Source organism: Astatotilapia calliptera, chromosome 22 (assembly GCF_900246225.1).
Source record: "Astatotilapia calliptera chromosome 22, fAstCal1.2, whole genome shotgun sequence".
In the NCBI taxonomy this organism is placed as follows: domain Eukaryota; kingdom Metazoa; phylum Chordata; class Actinopteri; order Cichliformes; family Cichlidae; genus Astatotilapia; species Astatotilapia calliptera.
This window is the reverse complement of record NC_039322.1, coordinates 5,261,227-5,275,373: the sequence shown is the minus strand read 5'-3', so window position 1 is coordinate 5,275,373 and position 14,147 is coordinate 5,261,227. Positions and strand designations below refer to the sequence as shown.

The 14,147-nt window shown below is 41.1% G+C and overlaps 1 protein-coding gene across 3 annotated transcripts; it reads right to left on the bottom strand.

Moving 5' to 3' along the window:
* Positions 1–1,039: 1,039 nt before the first annotated feature.
* LOC113014693 (death domain-associated protein 6-like) lies at positions 1,040–13,558 on the bottom strand. 3 transcript variants are annotated; one of them, XM_026156377.1, is made up of 12 exons: positions 13,182–13,557; positions 11,966–11,981; positions 11,520–11,767; positions 9,937–10,386; positions 9,517–9,648; positions 9,262–9,378; positions 7,582–7,813; positions 7,201–7,370; positions 4,397–4,538; positions 3,314–3,848; positions 2,304–2,430; positions 1,040–1,313 (listed from the first exon to the last, which is right to left on the bottom strand). In XM_026156377.1, exons 3-12 carry the CDS (start codon positions 11,760–11,762, stop codon positions 1,254–1,256), a joined length of 2,208 nt encoding a protein of 735 aa, XP_026012162.1. In that variant the 5' UTR covers positions 11,763–11,767; positions 11,966–11,981; positions 13,182–13,557; the 3' UTR covers positions 1,040–1,253. The 3 variants fall into 3 exon arrangements, with proteins under 3 accessions (XP_026012162.1, XP_026012161.1, XP_026012160.1); XM_026156376.1 differs by lacking the exon at positions 11,966–11,981 and having other exon boundaries at positions 11,520–11,778; positions 13,178–13,558; XM_026156375.1 differs by lacking the exon at positions 11,966–11,981 and having other exon boundaries at positions 11,520–11,778.
* Between the last annotated feature and the right edge of the window lie 589 nt (positions 13,559–14,147).

The following is a 14,147-nucleotide window of genomic DNA, read 5'->3' as shown; positions in this document are numbered from 1 at the left end:
GACTGCTGTTATTTATATTTCAGTGTCAACAGACCCCTCGACAAGCGGTACGCGTCATAACTTCCTGCGCTTTACTGCTGGTTATGATTAGAGACGGCTGGAAATGAGGCTCATAAATATGCAGTTATTTCTTAAAACAGCTGGGCATGTAGTTTTCAGCATACGCTACTCCAAAAGGAGGAGCGGATTTGTTTAGAACTACTTTTCAGACGAGGATTAATACATTCTGTGAGTGTAGCATTATTTTAAAATCCTCAAAAGGTTGAAAATTGTGGCTCACTGGTGTGTTTTAGTTTTTAAATCAACAAAAGTCCCACAAATGACTCAAAAGTGATTTGGTTAGTTCAGATTAATGCTTTTGTCTCCTGTGAGTGATGCAGCACAACAACATGTTTAAGCAGGAAGACTTTGTTGCAGTTTTTTGGGGGGGTGGGGGATTGTTTTTTTGTGGGGTTTGCTAAGAGAACTTTCAGCGTTTCCGTTCCTGTAGCTGTTCCTGCAGCCTCACCAGCACCTGCCTCAGTAGGTAAATTACTTTATTTTAAACCTTTTAACTGAATTCATTTTGAATCGAAATTGAGAGAGGAAACATCTAAGCAGTGTAAATGTTTTCCTGTTGTCGTTGCTGCAACTGAAACCACGGCACAGCTCGCTCAGATCATAAATAGCAGCAAATAAAACAACATCAATAGAAAGACTTTAATAGAGAACATCACCTCACCGCCTGCTCTGTCAAGAAAACAGATTTGAAATATAAAAATGTAAACAAACTGGAAGTTTGCCAGAGCAGCCATGTCCAGTGAAATTCAACATCTGGGCCTCACGTCTGACTGCTCAGTTCAATTTTAATCAGGCACTGATTGTTACCTAAAAACACACCAACCACAAATCAGCGTTCAGGTCGAGTAAAAAGAATCCCAGTGAAGTATTTTCAGCTTCAGAGCAGTAAAAAAACAGAATGTATTTCACTATTTTTAGCGACACAATGAGTGGCGGTTAGTTTCTGTACCCAAAGTGCAAGAAGCAGCCGAGGTCAGCGTCAGCTCGAGTTTCCCTGCTCGGATCAAATGAAAACTTTATTCTGTAGTGCACAGCAGGGGCATCCCAGAACCTGCTGCCTCAGCTGGCGTTTATACACATTGAATCACAAACATTTCATTCCAGTTCTTTACAAAAACAGTTGTGTTGGCTTTTATTTGCTTCAAACCTCAGACTTCCTCTGCTGACTCTAGTCAGAGTTCTGAGGTTAAAGGTTAATCTGAGTCTGACAGGACGATGATCTCATCTGGGTCACACTGTGTCGCCACGTTGACCTGCAATCACACAGACAGCAGCATAAAGTATTTACTCTTCTGGAGAAACACTCGGAGTATCAGCAGAATAAAAACATCTTTAAAAACATGTTGATGCTGTTGACAGACGTACCGGTGTGCCCACATCACATGACCAATTTAAGGTGACGTGGCAACAAGACGCACCCTCGCTGAGCCTCAGTTGTTAACTTGTGTTAAAAGTGAAGACTTCAACTACGTTCCAGTTTTTAGTGTTGAGAGGCCAAATAACACCAGAGTTATGATAATTCACGCCATGCTTTTCAACGCCCTTTACTATTCATGGAAAAATTCACCTTGTCAGCCTATCACAAAATTATATGGCAACACACCATTTGGTTGCTTAGTAACAGACGAAGGTTTTGAGAAAATGGCTGCGAGAACAGCAATTTTTGAGATTTGTGGCATTAAGCTCGTTTGGAGTGAAGTGGGGTTTTTTCTGTGTGTCTGTCAAAACAACGACGCAGCTACAGCTGGACAAAAAAAACACCAAAGGCAGCCTTCAATGTAAACACCGTCTCCAGGTGGACAACAGGAGGAGTGATACACATCCTGTTGTCAGGCCTGTGATGTGCCCCTCTGTCTTGTGGGCAACAGGAACTAGTTTTCAGAGTGGCACAAATAATTTGTGTGAACAGATACACACTTCTGAATGTAAGTAGTTGGATAAACCTGTTTACAAAATTTGTAAAAGAAAATTTTTTTTTTTACATGTATGTATATTTAGACTTCAAGCTATAAAAATTATTTGTTAAACATTTAAATATATTTTGCAAAACCTATTTCACTTTTCACCACTTTGAGGTTTTATTTTTGTGTGTTATTTTAGGTCCATTGTGTTGATACAGTTTGTCAAAATGACAAAATAACTGTAAATTCAGACACGTGAGGTGTTTTATTCAAAGTGTCGTCCTCACTGCATCGTTTCTATCCTGAAACTCAGCTCCTCTGGTATGACTCTATTTGCCCCACCTTGTTTTTCTTCGGTGGCGGTGTCGACTGCGAGCTGCTGACCACTTCCTGCGTTGGCGTGTTTGCTCGAGTGGTCTCTGGAGAGTTGCAGGTCACAACGCCCATATCCAGAGGGATGTCCGCATCACTGAGGAGAATGAAAGAGCCAAGATCAACAAACATACAGAGAATAAATGAACCCAGAGAAATAAAACCATGAACTCAAGTTCAAAGAGCTGAAACTACAATTTAAATGAGAGCAGGATTTTCGATAACTGGACATTTTCAAAGAAGTCACACATTTCAATGCAGCCTCGTCTATTAGACACAGTCAGTGAGAGTCTCAGATTATGAAGTGATGAACACAACAGAAATGATCTGGTAACTCTTGATACAAGCAAGAGAAATGATTTTAGAGCTCGTCTTAGGATACCATTATTAATTTCCAGTTCAACTGTTACCTCACTGGTAATTAAACATGAGTGTTTTCACACTGCCACACTTATTCTGAGGTCAAATCACCACCAAGAAGTTTAATTAAGCCTGAATTTCTCATCCTGACACAAATTTGGTTATTTAATTAAAAACTAGTCAAACCTTTCACATTCTGTTTATTAAAACTATTTAAGTTCATCGTATTCAAAAGGTGAAAGGCCTCAGCGTCCCAGTAGACGCACTGATGGTTTCAAATTGAAAATGCTCCGTTGCGTCGATCTTGAACTATCGTGTTCACGCCGCCCGGCAGAGTGGAAACAAAGCCTCATCAGCTTTTCACGGTGGAGGCGTAAAACTGTTCCTCCTGAGAGCAGCAGGCCTCCATGCTGCTCTCCTACAGTTTTAAATATTACTATAAACACATTATAACACCTGCTTCTGCCTTCTGAACAGTTATAAAAGTTACAAAGCTAAAGAGCATCAAATACATTCACATTGACTTTGAGAAATAAGTCATTATTTGTTTGTTTGTATTATTAATTATCTCACAAACACATTTTCATCGTGGACTCCTGACCTCTCAGCGACAGCCTCACCTGTCGTGGATGATTAGGTTCTTTCTACTCTGCGAGTTGCTTTCCTCCCACTTCCTCTTCTGGCTCCTCGTGGTTCTGGGGCTGGGCGGTGGAGACGTGCCATTGCTTGTCTGCGTGCCGCACCTTTCCACGCCGTCTTCTGGCGATGACGGAGATGCTTTCCCATTGGCTGCTGCTGTGAGGCCCGTTTTGCCTTGGTTGTAGTTTGACAGGACGACTGACTCATGACTGGAAGAATCTGCAGGTTCCTGTAAGCTCTTGTGGTCACCATTCGATAACGGCCTCTGGTCATCAGTCTGCATGGGCTCTGATTGGCTGGGGCTTTCTGCGGGGGAGGGGATATCAGACAGCGGCGAGATCTGGGACTTTGTCTCATCAGAAGCAGGACTCGTAACCTGCTCGTCCTCATCTTTCAAGCTTCCTTCTTCGCCTGCAGAAACGTGTGCAATCTGATCATCGTTCTGATCCTCCTTGTTGGTGCCTTCGCTCGCTTGTTCCACCTCGTTAATGTCGTCTTCCTCGTTGTCTTCTTCATCTAAAGAAAGAAGCAAAAAAGGCACATAAATATTTTCTTCTCTTATCTCTGCCCCCTTCATCTGGTCACAGTTTTTGAAATCTGATAACACTTATTTGACTGTATGAATGTATTCGTTGTTTAAAAGGGAGAAAAAAAACAGACTAAATAACAGCCTAAAGGGAAGAAAAACAGTCTTTAATTGAGCCCAATCTGACGGATGAGTTTAAACATTGTCTGTATGAATTCTCTGTGTGTTTATGAGTCACATTAAATTGTTAATCATTCTGTTCAATGATTAAATCATACGTTACACATTATCAGCACAGTGTGGCTAACCTTAGCAGCAGTCCTAGCGGTGACTTAAAATCTCAGAAACTCAGTTATGTTTTCATAAAATAAGAATATTTAGATCCTGGTACAGACCGCAGAGGGCAGTTACCTAGATGCAAACTCCTGTGTTCTATACATGCAGCTTTTGTGGTGAACAATGAAATTAGATTTATATCTAATTTGATGCTTGTCAGCCAATATGTTGCTTCAATATAACCACATTTATTTGGTCTAACCTGGTCCATCCTGCTGAGTGCTGGCCTGGATCTCTTCCTCTATGTCTGGATCTGAGGATTCATCATCTTCATCCTCTTCCTCCTCCTCCTCAGACACGCCATTCATCTCTTCAGTTTCCACTTTTTTTCCTGACGTGTGGCCCTGAAACGCAGCAAAGGAAATTAAACAAGATTCAGAACACAAACACATGGTAAAAGGCCTGAACTTGTATAGAGCTTTACTAGTCCCTAAGGACCCCAAATCACTTTACACTACATCCAGTCACACACACATTCACACACTGGTGATGGCAGCTACATTGTAGCCACAGCCACCCTGGGGCGCACTGACAGAGGCGAGGCTGCCGGACACTGGCGCCACCGGGCCCTCTGACCACCACCAGTAGGCAATGGGTGAAGTGTCTTGCCCAAGGACACAACGACAGAGTCGGGGCTCGAACCGGCAACCTTCCGATTACAAGACAAACTGCCAACTCTTGAGGCACGATCGCACAAACAAGCACAAAACTAAAATCTTTTACAGTCTCATAATTTCAGATTAATATGAGACAAAACTTTTGGGATTAAGTGAAACAAATAAACACTCCAGTTTCTTTGTTTTCCCCCAAACACGACTCACAGGTTTATAAATGTTTTTCTTTGTCACATTACAATTTTTCCTCCCCACTATGTATTTTATATTTCTGAGCCAGCAAATTTTACTGACATTGACAATTTTTTTATTTATTAACTCCAACATACCTCATCAGAACATAAATAAATAGAAAAGGTAAAACCTGAGTTAAATTTTTACTTCTTTACTTTGGTACTTTTACAGTCCTGTGTGATTAAAATACTTTCTTCCTCTGCTTTATAAGATTAAACTGTAAAATATATTGCTATTCAATACACAAGATGTACCACAAATTTTGACCTTAATTCTTTTTAAGAAATAAAGCAGACTGATGTTCAATCAATCAATCAAAATTTATTTATATAGCACATTTTTAAGACCAAAGTACACCAAAGTGCTTTCCGGTAAAATCGCAGTACAAATAAAATCACAATAAAATATAAATTACAAATATATAAAATATAAGATAATTACATAATCTAAATACAGAGCCAGATGTAAATTACCCTAATTCGCCTTAAATGCCAGATCAAACAAATACGTTTTTAAACGTGATTTAAAAGACTGAATGGAATCTGACGCGTGAATATGAAGAGGGAGAGTATTCCATAGCCTGGGTGCAGCAACGGCAAAGGCACGGTCTCCTCTGGTCTTCAGCCGAGACCTAGGTTGCACCAAGAGCAGTTGGCCCGATGATCTTAGTGCTCTCTGAGGGCTGTACAGACAGAGGAGATCAGCTAAGTAGTCAGGTGCCATATTGTTTAAAATTTTATAAGTAAACAATAGAATTTTAAAATCAATTCGATATTTGATAGGAAGCCAGTGTAAATTTTTCAGAACAGGGGTGATAGAGTCAAACTTTCTAGTGCCGGTCAAGAGACGTGCTGCGGCATTCTGGACCAGCTGCAAACGCTGCAGAAGAGAAGATTGTAGACCCAAGTAGAGTGAGTTACAATAGTCCAGTCTTGACGTAATGAAAGCATGAATGAGTTTCTCCATATCTTTGTGTGGTATGTAGGGTTTAGCCTTAGAGATTAGGCGTAGTTGATGAAAGCTAGTTTTTACCACAGTAGAGACCTGTTTGTCAAGTTTGAAGGAACTATCCATGAAAACTCCAAGATTCCTGGCAGTATCAGTAAGGTAGTTAGCAACAGGCCCAAATGTGTCAGTCAATTGTCCCAGAGGCATATTTCGGTCAAAAACAATAATTTCTGTCTTCTTTCCATTTAAAGTAAGAAAGTTACGTGATAACCAGTCCTTGACATCACTCAGACAGTCAAACAGAGGATGTGGTGAGGATAAAGCATCCCCAGTCAGGTGAAGGTAGATTTGAATATCATCAGCGTAACAGTGAAAAGAGACATTGTGTTTTTCAAAAATGGAGCTCAAGGGCAACATATACAGAGAAAACAACACAGGACCCAGTACCGAGCCCTGGGGCACACCACAGCGGAGACGGGCAGAAGAAGAGGAATATTTTCCCATCGTGACGGAGAACGACCTCTCAGAAAAACAGAAAGACATAAAATCTAATGTTTTCACACATAAAAATAAAACCAAACAGCTGTGTGTCAGGTTTATATTGTTGATTGTCATTTATGTTTAGAAATATCTACTCATATATGCTTAGAGTTTTATAATCAATGTCATAGTTAATAGTGTTAATAGTTAATAGTCTGCAAAGACTTGTGTGCATTCCAGAGTGCTCTGGCATTCACACCCACATCCTGGGAGCATGGGGGAGGTTGTACCTTCTTTTATTGTTTTGTGGTAGGATAAACGTAGCTATGTCTGTTTTAGTCTAAGTGCCTTTTGTTTAGATGAACTGCTGGACTTCCAGACCAGCAGGTTTAGGGAAGTCGCTTATCGGGTCACACTCTGACCCCACACACACACACACTTACACAACGCACAGGCAAGGTACTCTTTGTGTGTAGGTAGACGTCATATGTTAATGAACCTATGTATATTCATGTAACCTCAATAAAAGAGCAGTGTTACGGGGGAGCGGACGAGAGCAACTGGGGTCAAGCGAAGGAACGGCGTTTGTCCAGTTCTCTCCCGTGCACGAGGAACATAAAGAACTTTGCCTACTCGTGTCTTACTTTGCTGTGTAATTAAATTGTCTTCAACGTTCCAGCGAATAGGTTTAAGCTACAAACCTATCACTGTGATGATGTTCCTCTGTTACCTCTTTGTCCTTCCTGTCTTTTTGCAGTCGTTTGCTCCTCTCCTTCTCCTCCGTGTCGTCCTGTTTCACAGCGTACTTCTTGATGACCTCCTCCAGGCTAGTTAGAGCAACTTCTCGGTTCGACCGCAGTTTCTTCAGTAGTGATGGGTCCTTCAGAGCCGGGTCTGTGGCTAAAGAGGGAGGCGGAGAGACAAGAGGATGAGAGCAAAAATGTCAGCAGTGAGGAAATGAAAGTGTGGAGCAAACGTTAAAGTAAATTAATGAACAAATATTCATATTTTAATTCAAATCGACGATCAGATTTGTGAGTAGAAACACTTCAGTGTGCAGTCAGACAGTGAAGCCCCGCACGAGCAGCAGCATTTCTCTTTATTATCTTACCAGGCTTATAGGTGTCGGTGAGGCTAGAGCCAAAGTTGTAGACGAGGTCCAGGTGACGGCGGTCCTGTATGCGGCTCCCGGTCTCTCTGAACGCCTCCTGGGCGATCTGGTTTATATGCTTCCTGGTCAAGCAGAGGTTGTGGCGATCGTTGGCACGCAACACCTGCTGGAGGATGTCCTGGTAATCAGGAGGGTTTTGTCGTACCTCGGGACTGTTGATGAAACGCTCGATCTGACAAAGGGAGGAACACAGAGGACAAAACTCGAATGAAAATATAGCTCCATGAAATTAAATAACCACAGATACAAATCTCTTCTGTGTGATCGCTGTGTGTTTCTGCCAGTTTGTGTTTTATAAAGAACTTCAAATAGTTCAGAAACCTCAGACAGAAACCATTAATAGCAGCAAGAAACCAATAATGTTTTTATGCTTGGTCCTGATCTGTGGCCTAATATCTTTTACACTGATGCTCACAGTTAATGTTAAATTAGAAACCTTATCAGTTTAACCAAGAATATTTTAGCAGTAAATCTGAATTAGTCACGAACTAAAATGTAACCCAAATGTTTCATTAGATTATACGACAGCATCAGACCTGAATTAGAATCAAGTTTAAATGCTACAGAGTTCAGAAGAGCTCAAAATAAACAGCAGTCCTGAGAGCACACAGAGCAGAACAGCAAATGTTCAAAGAATGAAGGGAACACTGAATCACTGCAGTGTAAGATCAAGTCATTTAAATTAAGGAATATCAATCAGTCCAGATGTGAATCCATTTCAACTGCTTTATTTCAAATGAAAGTGTCAACCGGAGGACTGGAGAGGCATCTTTTCAGGCAATCGGAAAAATACTAACCGCCATCAGAGCTCCCACTCAGCCTCCTATTAACTTCACCTATTATAAAAATGTTAAAATCCTACGTCACTGCATTCTTAAGTTATAGCATTCATCCCACTGTCTCCAAAGCACTTGCTCAGTGGGTCATATGATTGTTAGGGTTGTCTGTTGTCTTTGTGATTTGGCGCTGTATAAATAAAACTGCTGAACACGCTGACTGAGATGTGAGGGTTTAGGACGTGGTGCCACAGACCGTCTCCTCATCCTTAATGACTTTTCTCTAGTTTTGCTTTTTGTCACTGGTGGCAGCTTGAAGCAGCACCTTCAGGCTGCACAGGCAGTCCAGCTTCTCCATGATGTCACATCCACACATGCAGTCATAAGGAGGTTTGCTTCATCTCCCAGCATAGTTTCAAGTATGGAGGAGATCATGGGAGACGAGCTGTTACATGAGGAGGCCTTAGTGACTTTGTGTTATACCGGGACTATTGGACATCCCCTTGCTTTTTTACTGTCATGTTTTTTCAACAGTGTATAAACACGGCATTGCCTTTGCTGTTTAATGTTTTTTGTTTGATTTTAAGATTTCTTTACAGCCCTTTAATCTTCTGCTGATAATGTCTGCCTGGAATTTTCTACGAGTAAAGCAGCACATAAATGTGAGCATGCGCAGAGACTGAAGTGTAAAACCAGAGTTAACAGGCAAAGTTTAGAACCACAGTCATCATAACTGTATTTGGTTTCAATGAGGCAGTTAATGCAAAAAAAGCCTGGCTCTGTTGCAGATGCGTCTTAATCCACCCCTCGGGTTAGAAAGTAGCCCCAACAACGTGCAGCTCACCCTCCTGTTGATCTCAGGGTAACGAGTGCTTTTGTAGCTGATTCTCTGTTCAATGGCTCGGCCTGTTAGTGTGCTGCAGCCCTTTAGTTCACACAGTTTTTCATAAATCTTCATCATCTGGAAAAAAAGGAGGAGGACACGTGAGGGAGGTGTGAGCAGCTGCCACTCAGGCTGTCGTAAACATTTACATTTTACAGCTTTAATGTCTGTATTAGAGAGTGGAAGCCACCGAGCTGCACCACACTGGAGGCTGACCTTGCGTTTGAGTTTGTGCTCCTGGATGTATAACGAGTCCTCCGCTTCCATGTCAGTGAGACTCAGCTCAGCCTGCTGCAGGCGGCAGATCTCCTCGTTGTACACCTTCAGCAGGTTCTCCAGGTACGCTATCTGAGAGGAACACACAGGACAGACATGAATGATAATTTCCTACAAAAGTGTTAAACCCTTACTGTTGCTGAAAAATAAAAGGAGGGATATTTTATATTTTTAATAGTTTATATTTAATGGCTGCCTTAACCAGTGTGCTTTGATCTGCTTTACTCTTTTTCCCTTTTAAAATGACTGTATTGAAGTCATATTAAAAACACTGAGGCAAATTGTGCTGTGCAAATAAAACTGTATATATAATATACAGTATACAAATAAAACTTTCCAACTTTCCTAATCCACACTAACCTGCTTCCTGGAGGCTCTTTTAGCTTTTCTCTCCTCTTCTCGGTCTGCCTCTCTGTTCTCTTGCTGTCCTGAGGTGGAAGGCTGCTCTTCATCTGCTGCCGGCTGCACACCTTCTTCCTCCTCGTCCAGGTTACCTTTACTCTTGCTTGTACTTTTGAGCGTGACGGAGGTAGACTGAAGATCACTCGACGTTGAGGTAGAAGGCCCATGGTCAACCTTGAAGAGGGTTTGCCTCTTCTTGATGGCATGCTGCTTGAGCACAGTACACAGTTCACTGATGTAGACAAATGTTTTAGAGCGGTTGGCCTGAGCGCGAGTCAAACATCGTCCCAAAGTGTTCCTCAACTCCACTGATGACAGGAAGTCCGGGCAGGCCTTGGAGTGCTTTGTCTGGAGGAAGGTCAAGACCTCCGGGCAGTCCTCTGTGAGGGGCCTGCAGTGCTCCACAAACTGGAGGGAAGAAAACAGAAAAAAAGGATGAGATAAAGTAGAAAGTATGACGGATAAGGAACCAAAGAGAACAACAAGGGAGTGAAAAAGACAGATGTTACAAGACTGGTTTCAGTGCTTTTTTAACACAAACACACATCTGCAGTATAAAGTGGCCCAGGATTGACTTTATAGGGTGTATCTGTATATTTTCAAATAAGTAGGTAATTTAAATGAGGAAGTTTAGATCTAAAGTTTAATATTACATACATATTTAATGCTAGTGGGTATATCCTCTCACAGTACACTCTCCAACTAAATCAACCTCACCCACCCATCAGTTCATTTCTTAAACAAACACAAAAAACCGTCACTATTAATGAGACTGTCATACAAGCCAAATTAAAAATAATAATAATAATTGAATGTTATTTTTATTATAGTTTTTTCTTCTACATTATTTTATTGTTATTTTATTATAGTTGTTGTTTTTTATATATCAAAATGAAATATACAAAAATGGTCTTACCAACTTTCAAATACTAAACGTGTTTTTTTTTAATGACTGTTTTAATAAAATTGTTTTGCACCCAGTGGAGGAGAGCTGTAGGAAGTAATTCGCCTCATGCTGGGATAAACTCCATGGAACAATGTTCTGCAAAACTAGACTGTACTCAGGAATTTGCATTTACTGAATCACTATGAGACAACATATAACAGGTTAACCACCATACAATCCTCTCTTATTCTGAAAGCTGAGTCACTGCTGACCAGCGAACTGTGGACCTTCCTGTGTTTCCCCTGCAGGCTGGTCAGGCCCCCAGTGTGGTAAAGACCACCAGCTGCAGCCTAGAAGAGTGGAGTTGATCTGTTCAATGAGGAACTAACTGATGACACCACTGAGTTTCCCACAGTATTATTTGGGAAACATGGATCATCTCACTTGTTAATTTGATTTAAAAGTCAACATTTAAATATATCATGTTTCAACAATTAGCCTAAAAACACACAGATAAGATTTTAAGTCAATGTCACCCAGACAGAAAAACTGAGCACTTAGAGCAATCTGAAGTCTGATACACATGAAATACTTCTGCATAAATGTCATTATTTTAAGTTCTGGTCATGAACTTTGGAACATCATATAAACTCACCTCAGTGAACAACTTCTGATTCTCTGCCTGCAGACACTGCGTGGTCTTCTTCGCTGTAGCGAAGGGTGACTGGGTAATGTGTGTGGGCACTGGCAGCTGAGCTTTGAGCGGCGAGACATTTTTGGCTTGAAGGTCAGGGCTTGATTTGGAGGCAGAGGAGGAGGGCTGAGGACTCTCTTCTTCTTCGCCTTCCTCATCAAGCACAATGATTTTATCTGCCATCGAGGCAGGAGCCACCGCCATTCAAAACGCCGGCTTTCTAAAATACAAACAGGCAGAATGAGACCAGAACAGGATGACACACAAGCATCAGAACTTCAGTGTTTTCATGATCTGTACAATATTTACATTGGCACAAAAAAAGGTGACAAATTCTGGCCATGTGGGCACTTCTGATTATTTAAATACCAAAGCAGGGACCTGCTCTGTGAACAGAGTTCAACAAACCCAGGATATTTTTATCTGGTTTCAAAGAGAACCAGTTTCAGGTCATATTCACATGAAAGATCTGAAACATAGACAAGTCTAATGACTGCAGAGTGGCTACCTTTACAAACTATGATGTCAGAACACAAAATGAAGAGTAACACACAGTAAGGCTGAAAGCACCACAGCTGCCAGATGAAATTACTGTGTGTCTGTACGAGGAAATGTTTCAAAAGTGCTACATTAATGTGTGGAAAAGTCCTCCAATGTCAAAAAAGTCAATTTAAAGTCAGGAATGAAAGCTGAACACATGCATTTGTGCGCATTAACAAAGCTGTCACTTTCACAGCTCCACCATAAAGACACAGGAGGATCTGAAGTATAATTACAATTTTTTAGTTTGTAAAATAAACACTATAGTGTGCAGATGTGTGTGAGACAGTTTCAGCTGCACCCACATATAAAGGAATGAAATAATTTAAACATTGCTTGCAGTGAAAAGGGAAAAAGCAGGAATAAAGGTGAGTATAAAAATCCATATTTTTTACTGATGCTCACCAGGGCATCAGAATGATGGTCGGTTTGATTGGTCAGTAGGTACTGGTTTTATACATGTATGCTACTCTTCTCTAACACAACCTACTGTGGATCAGCATAGTTACCTGATAATAGATGAAGCACCTCTGGATTAAAAAAACAGTTTAATCTGAGCAAATAGCTTCCTAAAACAGGGGCATGATCACTCAAATTCCCAAGCTGGGTAATGGATTTCTGGAATGACTGCTAAAATACATTCTGTGGCCCTCAGAAGCCTTAGAAGTCTCCAAAGTCATGTCAGTTGACTGCTTTCAACAATGTCCCGTTGCCTAGACAATTCACCTGAGGATGTGTGAACCTGTGATTTGCATGCCACCATTTTCTATCATCAGTTAAACTTCAATAACTGGAAGGCAGGCTCCTGCGTCCATATTACAGCATTAACACAGAAGCATCGACAGTTTGTGAATTTGATGCTTCATTTAGGGCTACAGAAGCCGGCTGATCAGTGTTATCGTTCCGCTGTGTTTACTCGGAAAATAGGAAAACAAACAGGAGATAGCAGTTTCCAAACACATGAAAGTGAAACTAATCACGATGACACAGACAGCACATTACAGGTGGAAAACTTAAGACAAAAGGTTAAATAAAGCACGCCCACGCACACCGTAATAATGCGACAGTAGGATACACACCGACCTGTTCTTTACGAGCCGCTGGAGTTGACAACGAAACAAGAAAACGTTGCACCGCCGCAGGACATCACAACACTCCAGTTACTTAGCTGACGTTAGCTCTGGAGGCTAGTTAGCATTAGGACTTTTCTAAGTAAAAAAATAACCTGCCAGAAAAAAAGTCGAGTTACGCTCTCATCGCCTCGTGAACCGGGTAAACAAACCCGAGATAACCTCTAATCTCGTTCGTTTTTATCAGACTGGATCTTCTTCATCAAAACAATGCCCCTTCACTTAGCTGTGCTATCGAATCGAGATCGAAAATGTACCCGCTAAACTCCGCTCAACATCAACGCCTCTGATTGGACGACAGATTCGTGACGATGAGTAATGCCATTTCCCATTGGACAGCTGCTGACGTGTACCGTTGATGTCAATTTTTATTACTATTATTATTATTTCTTTGAATGTACCTAATTGACTTTATAAAGCTTCTTTAATTGTTTTACATTTAGTACTTTTATATTTTGAACTTTTATCAGATTTACCGTTATTTTGTGTTTAAGTTCAATGTGAGATTCAGAATGGTGAAGAAAGATGGTTTAAGCTACTTTCGACGTCGTAGGGGGTTATAGCCAGTCTGACTCTGAATATTTTAGAAAATGCTGATCTGCTTGGATTTTACCACACTGCTTTACCAAACTACACAGCAGAAGATTGGAAAAACGTTTTCTGCTCTGACAAGTCTTGATTTGTGCTGTAACATTCAGATGGTAGGATCAGAATTTAGAGTAAACAACATCAAAGTATGGATCATCCTGTCTGTCTACAGTTCGGGCTGGTGATGGGGTATAATTTTCCTGATGAACCTCAGGCCCCTTGTTACAAAGTATTGTTTAGACACCATAGGCTCCCTGAGTATTGTTGCTAACCATGTCCATCCCTTTGTTACCAGTGTACCCATTTTTAAATGGCTGGTTCCAGCAGACTT

Bases quoted from the DNA above. Each gene is read 5' to 3' on its own strand.
- LOC113014693 (XM_026156376.1), bottom strand. From the start codon at position 11,762: ATGGCGGTGGCTCCTGCCTCGATGGCAGATAAAATCATTGTGCTTGAT. The intron at 10,387-11,519 runs GTGAGTTTATAT...TCTTCCCTCCAG, and splicing joins ATCAGAAGTTGTTCACTGAG to TTTGTGGAGCACTGCAGGCC. The intron at 7,814-9,261 runs GTGAGCTGCACG...TCCCTTTGTCAG, and splicing joins ACCCTGAGATCAACAGGAGG to ATCGAGCGTTTCATCAACAG.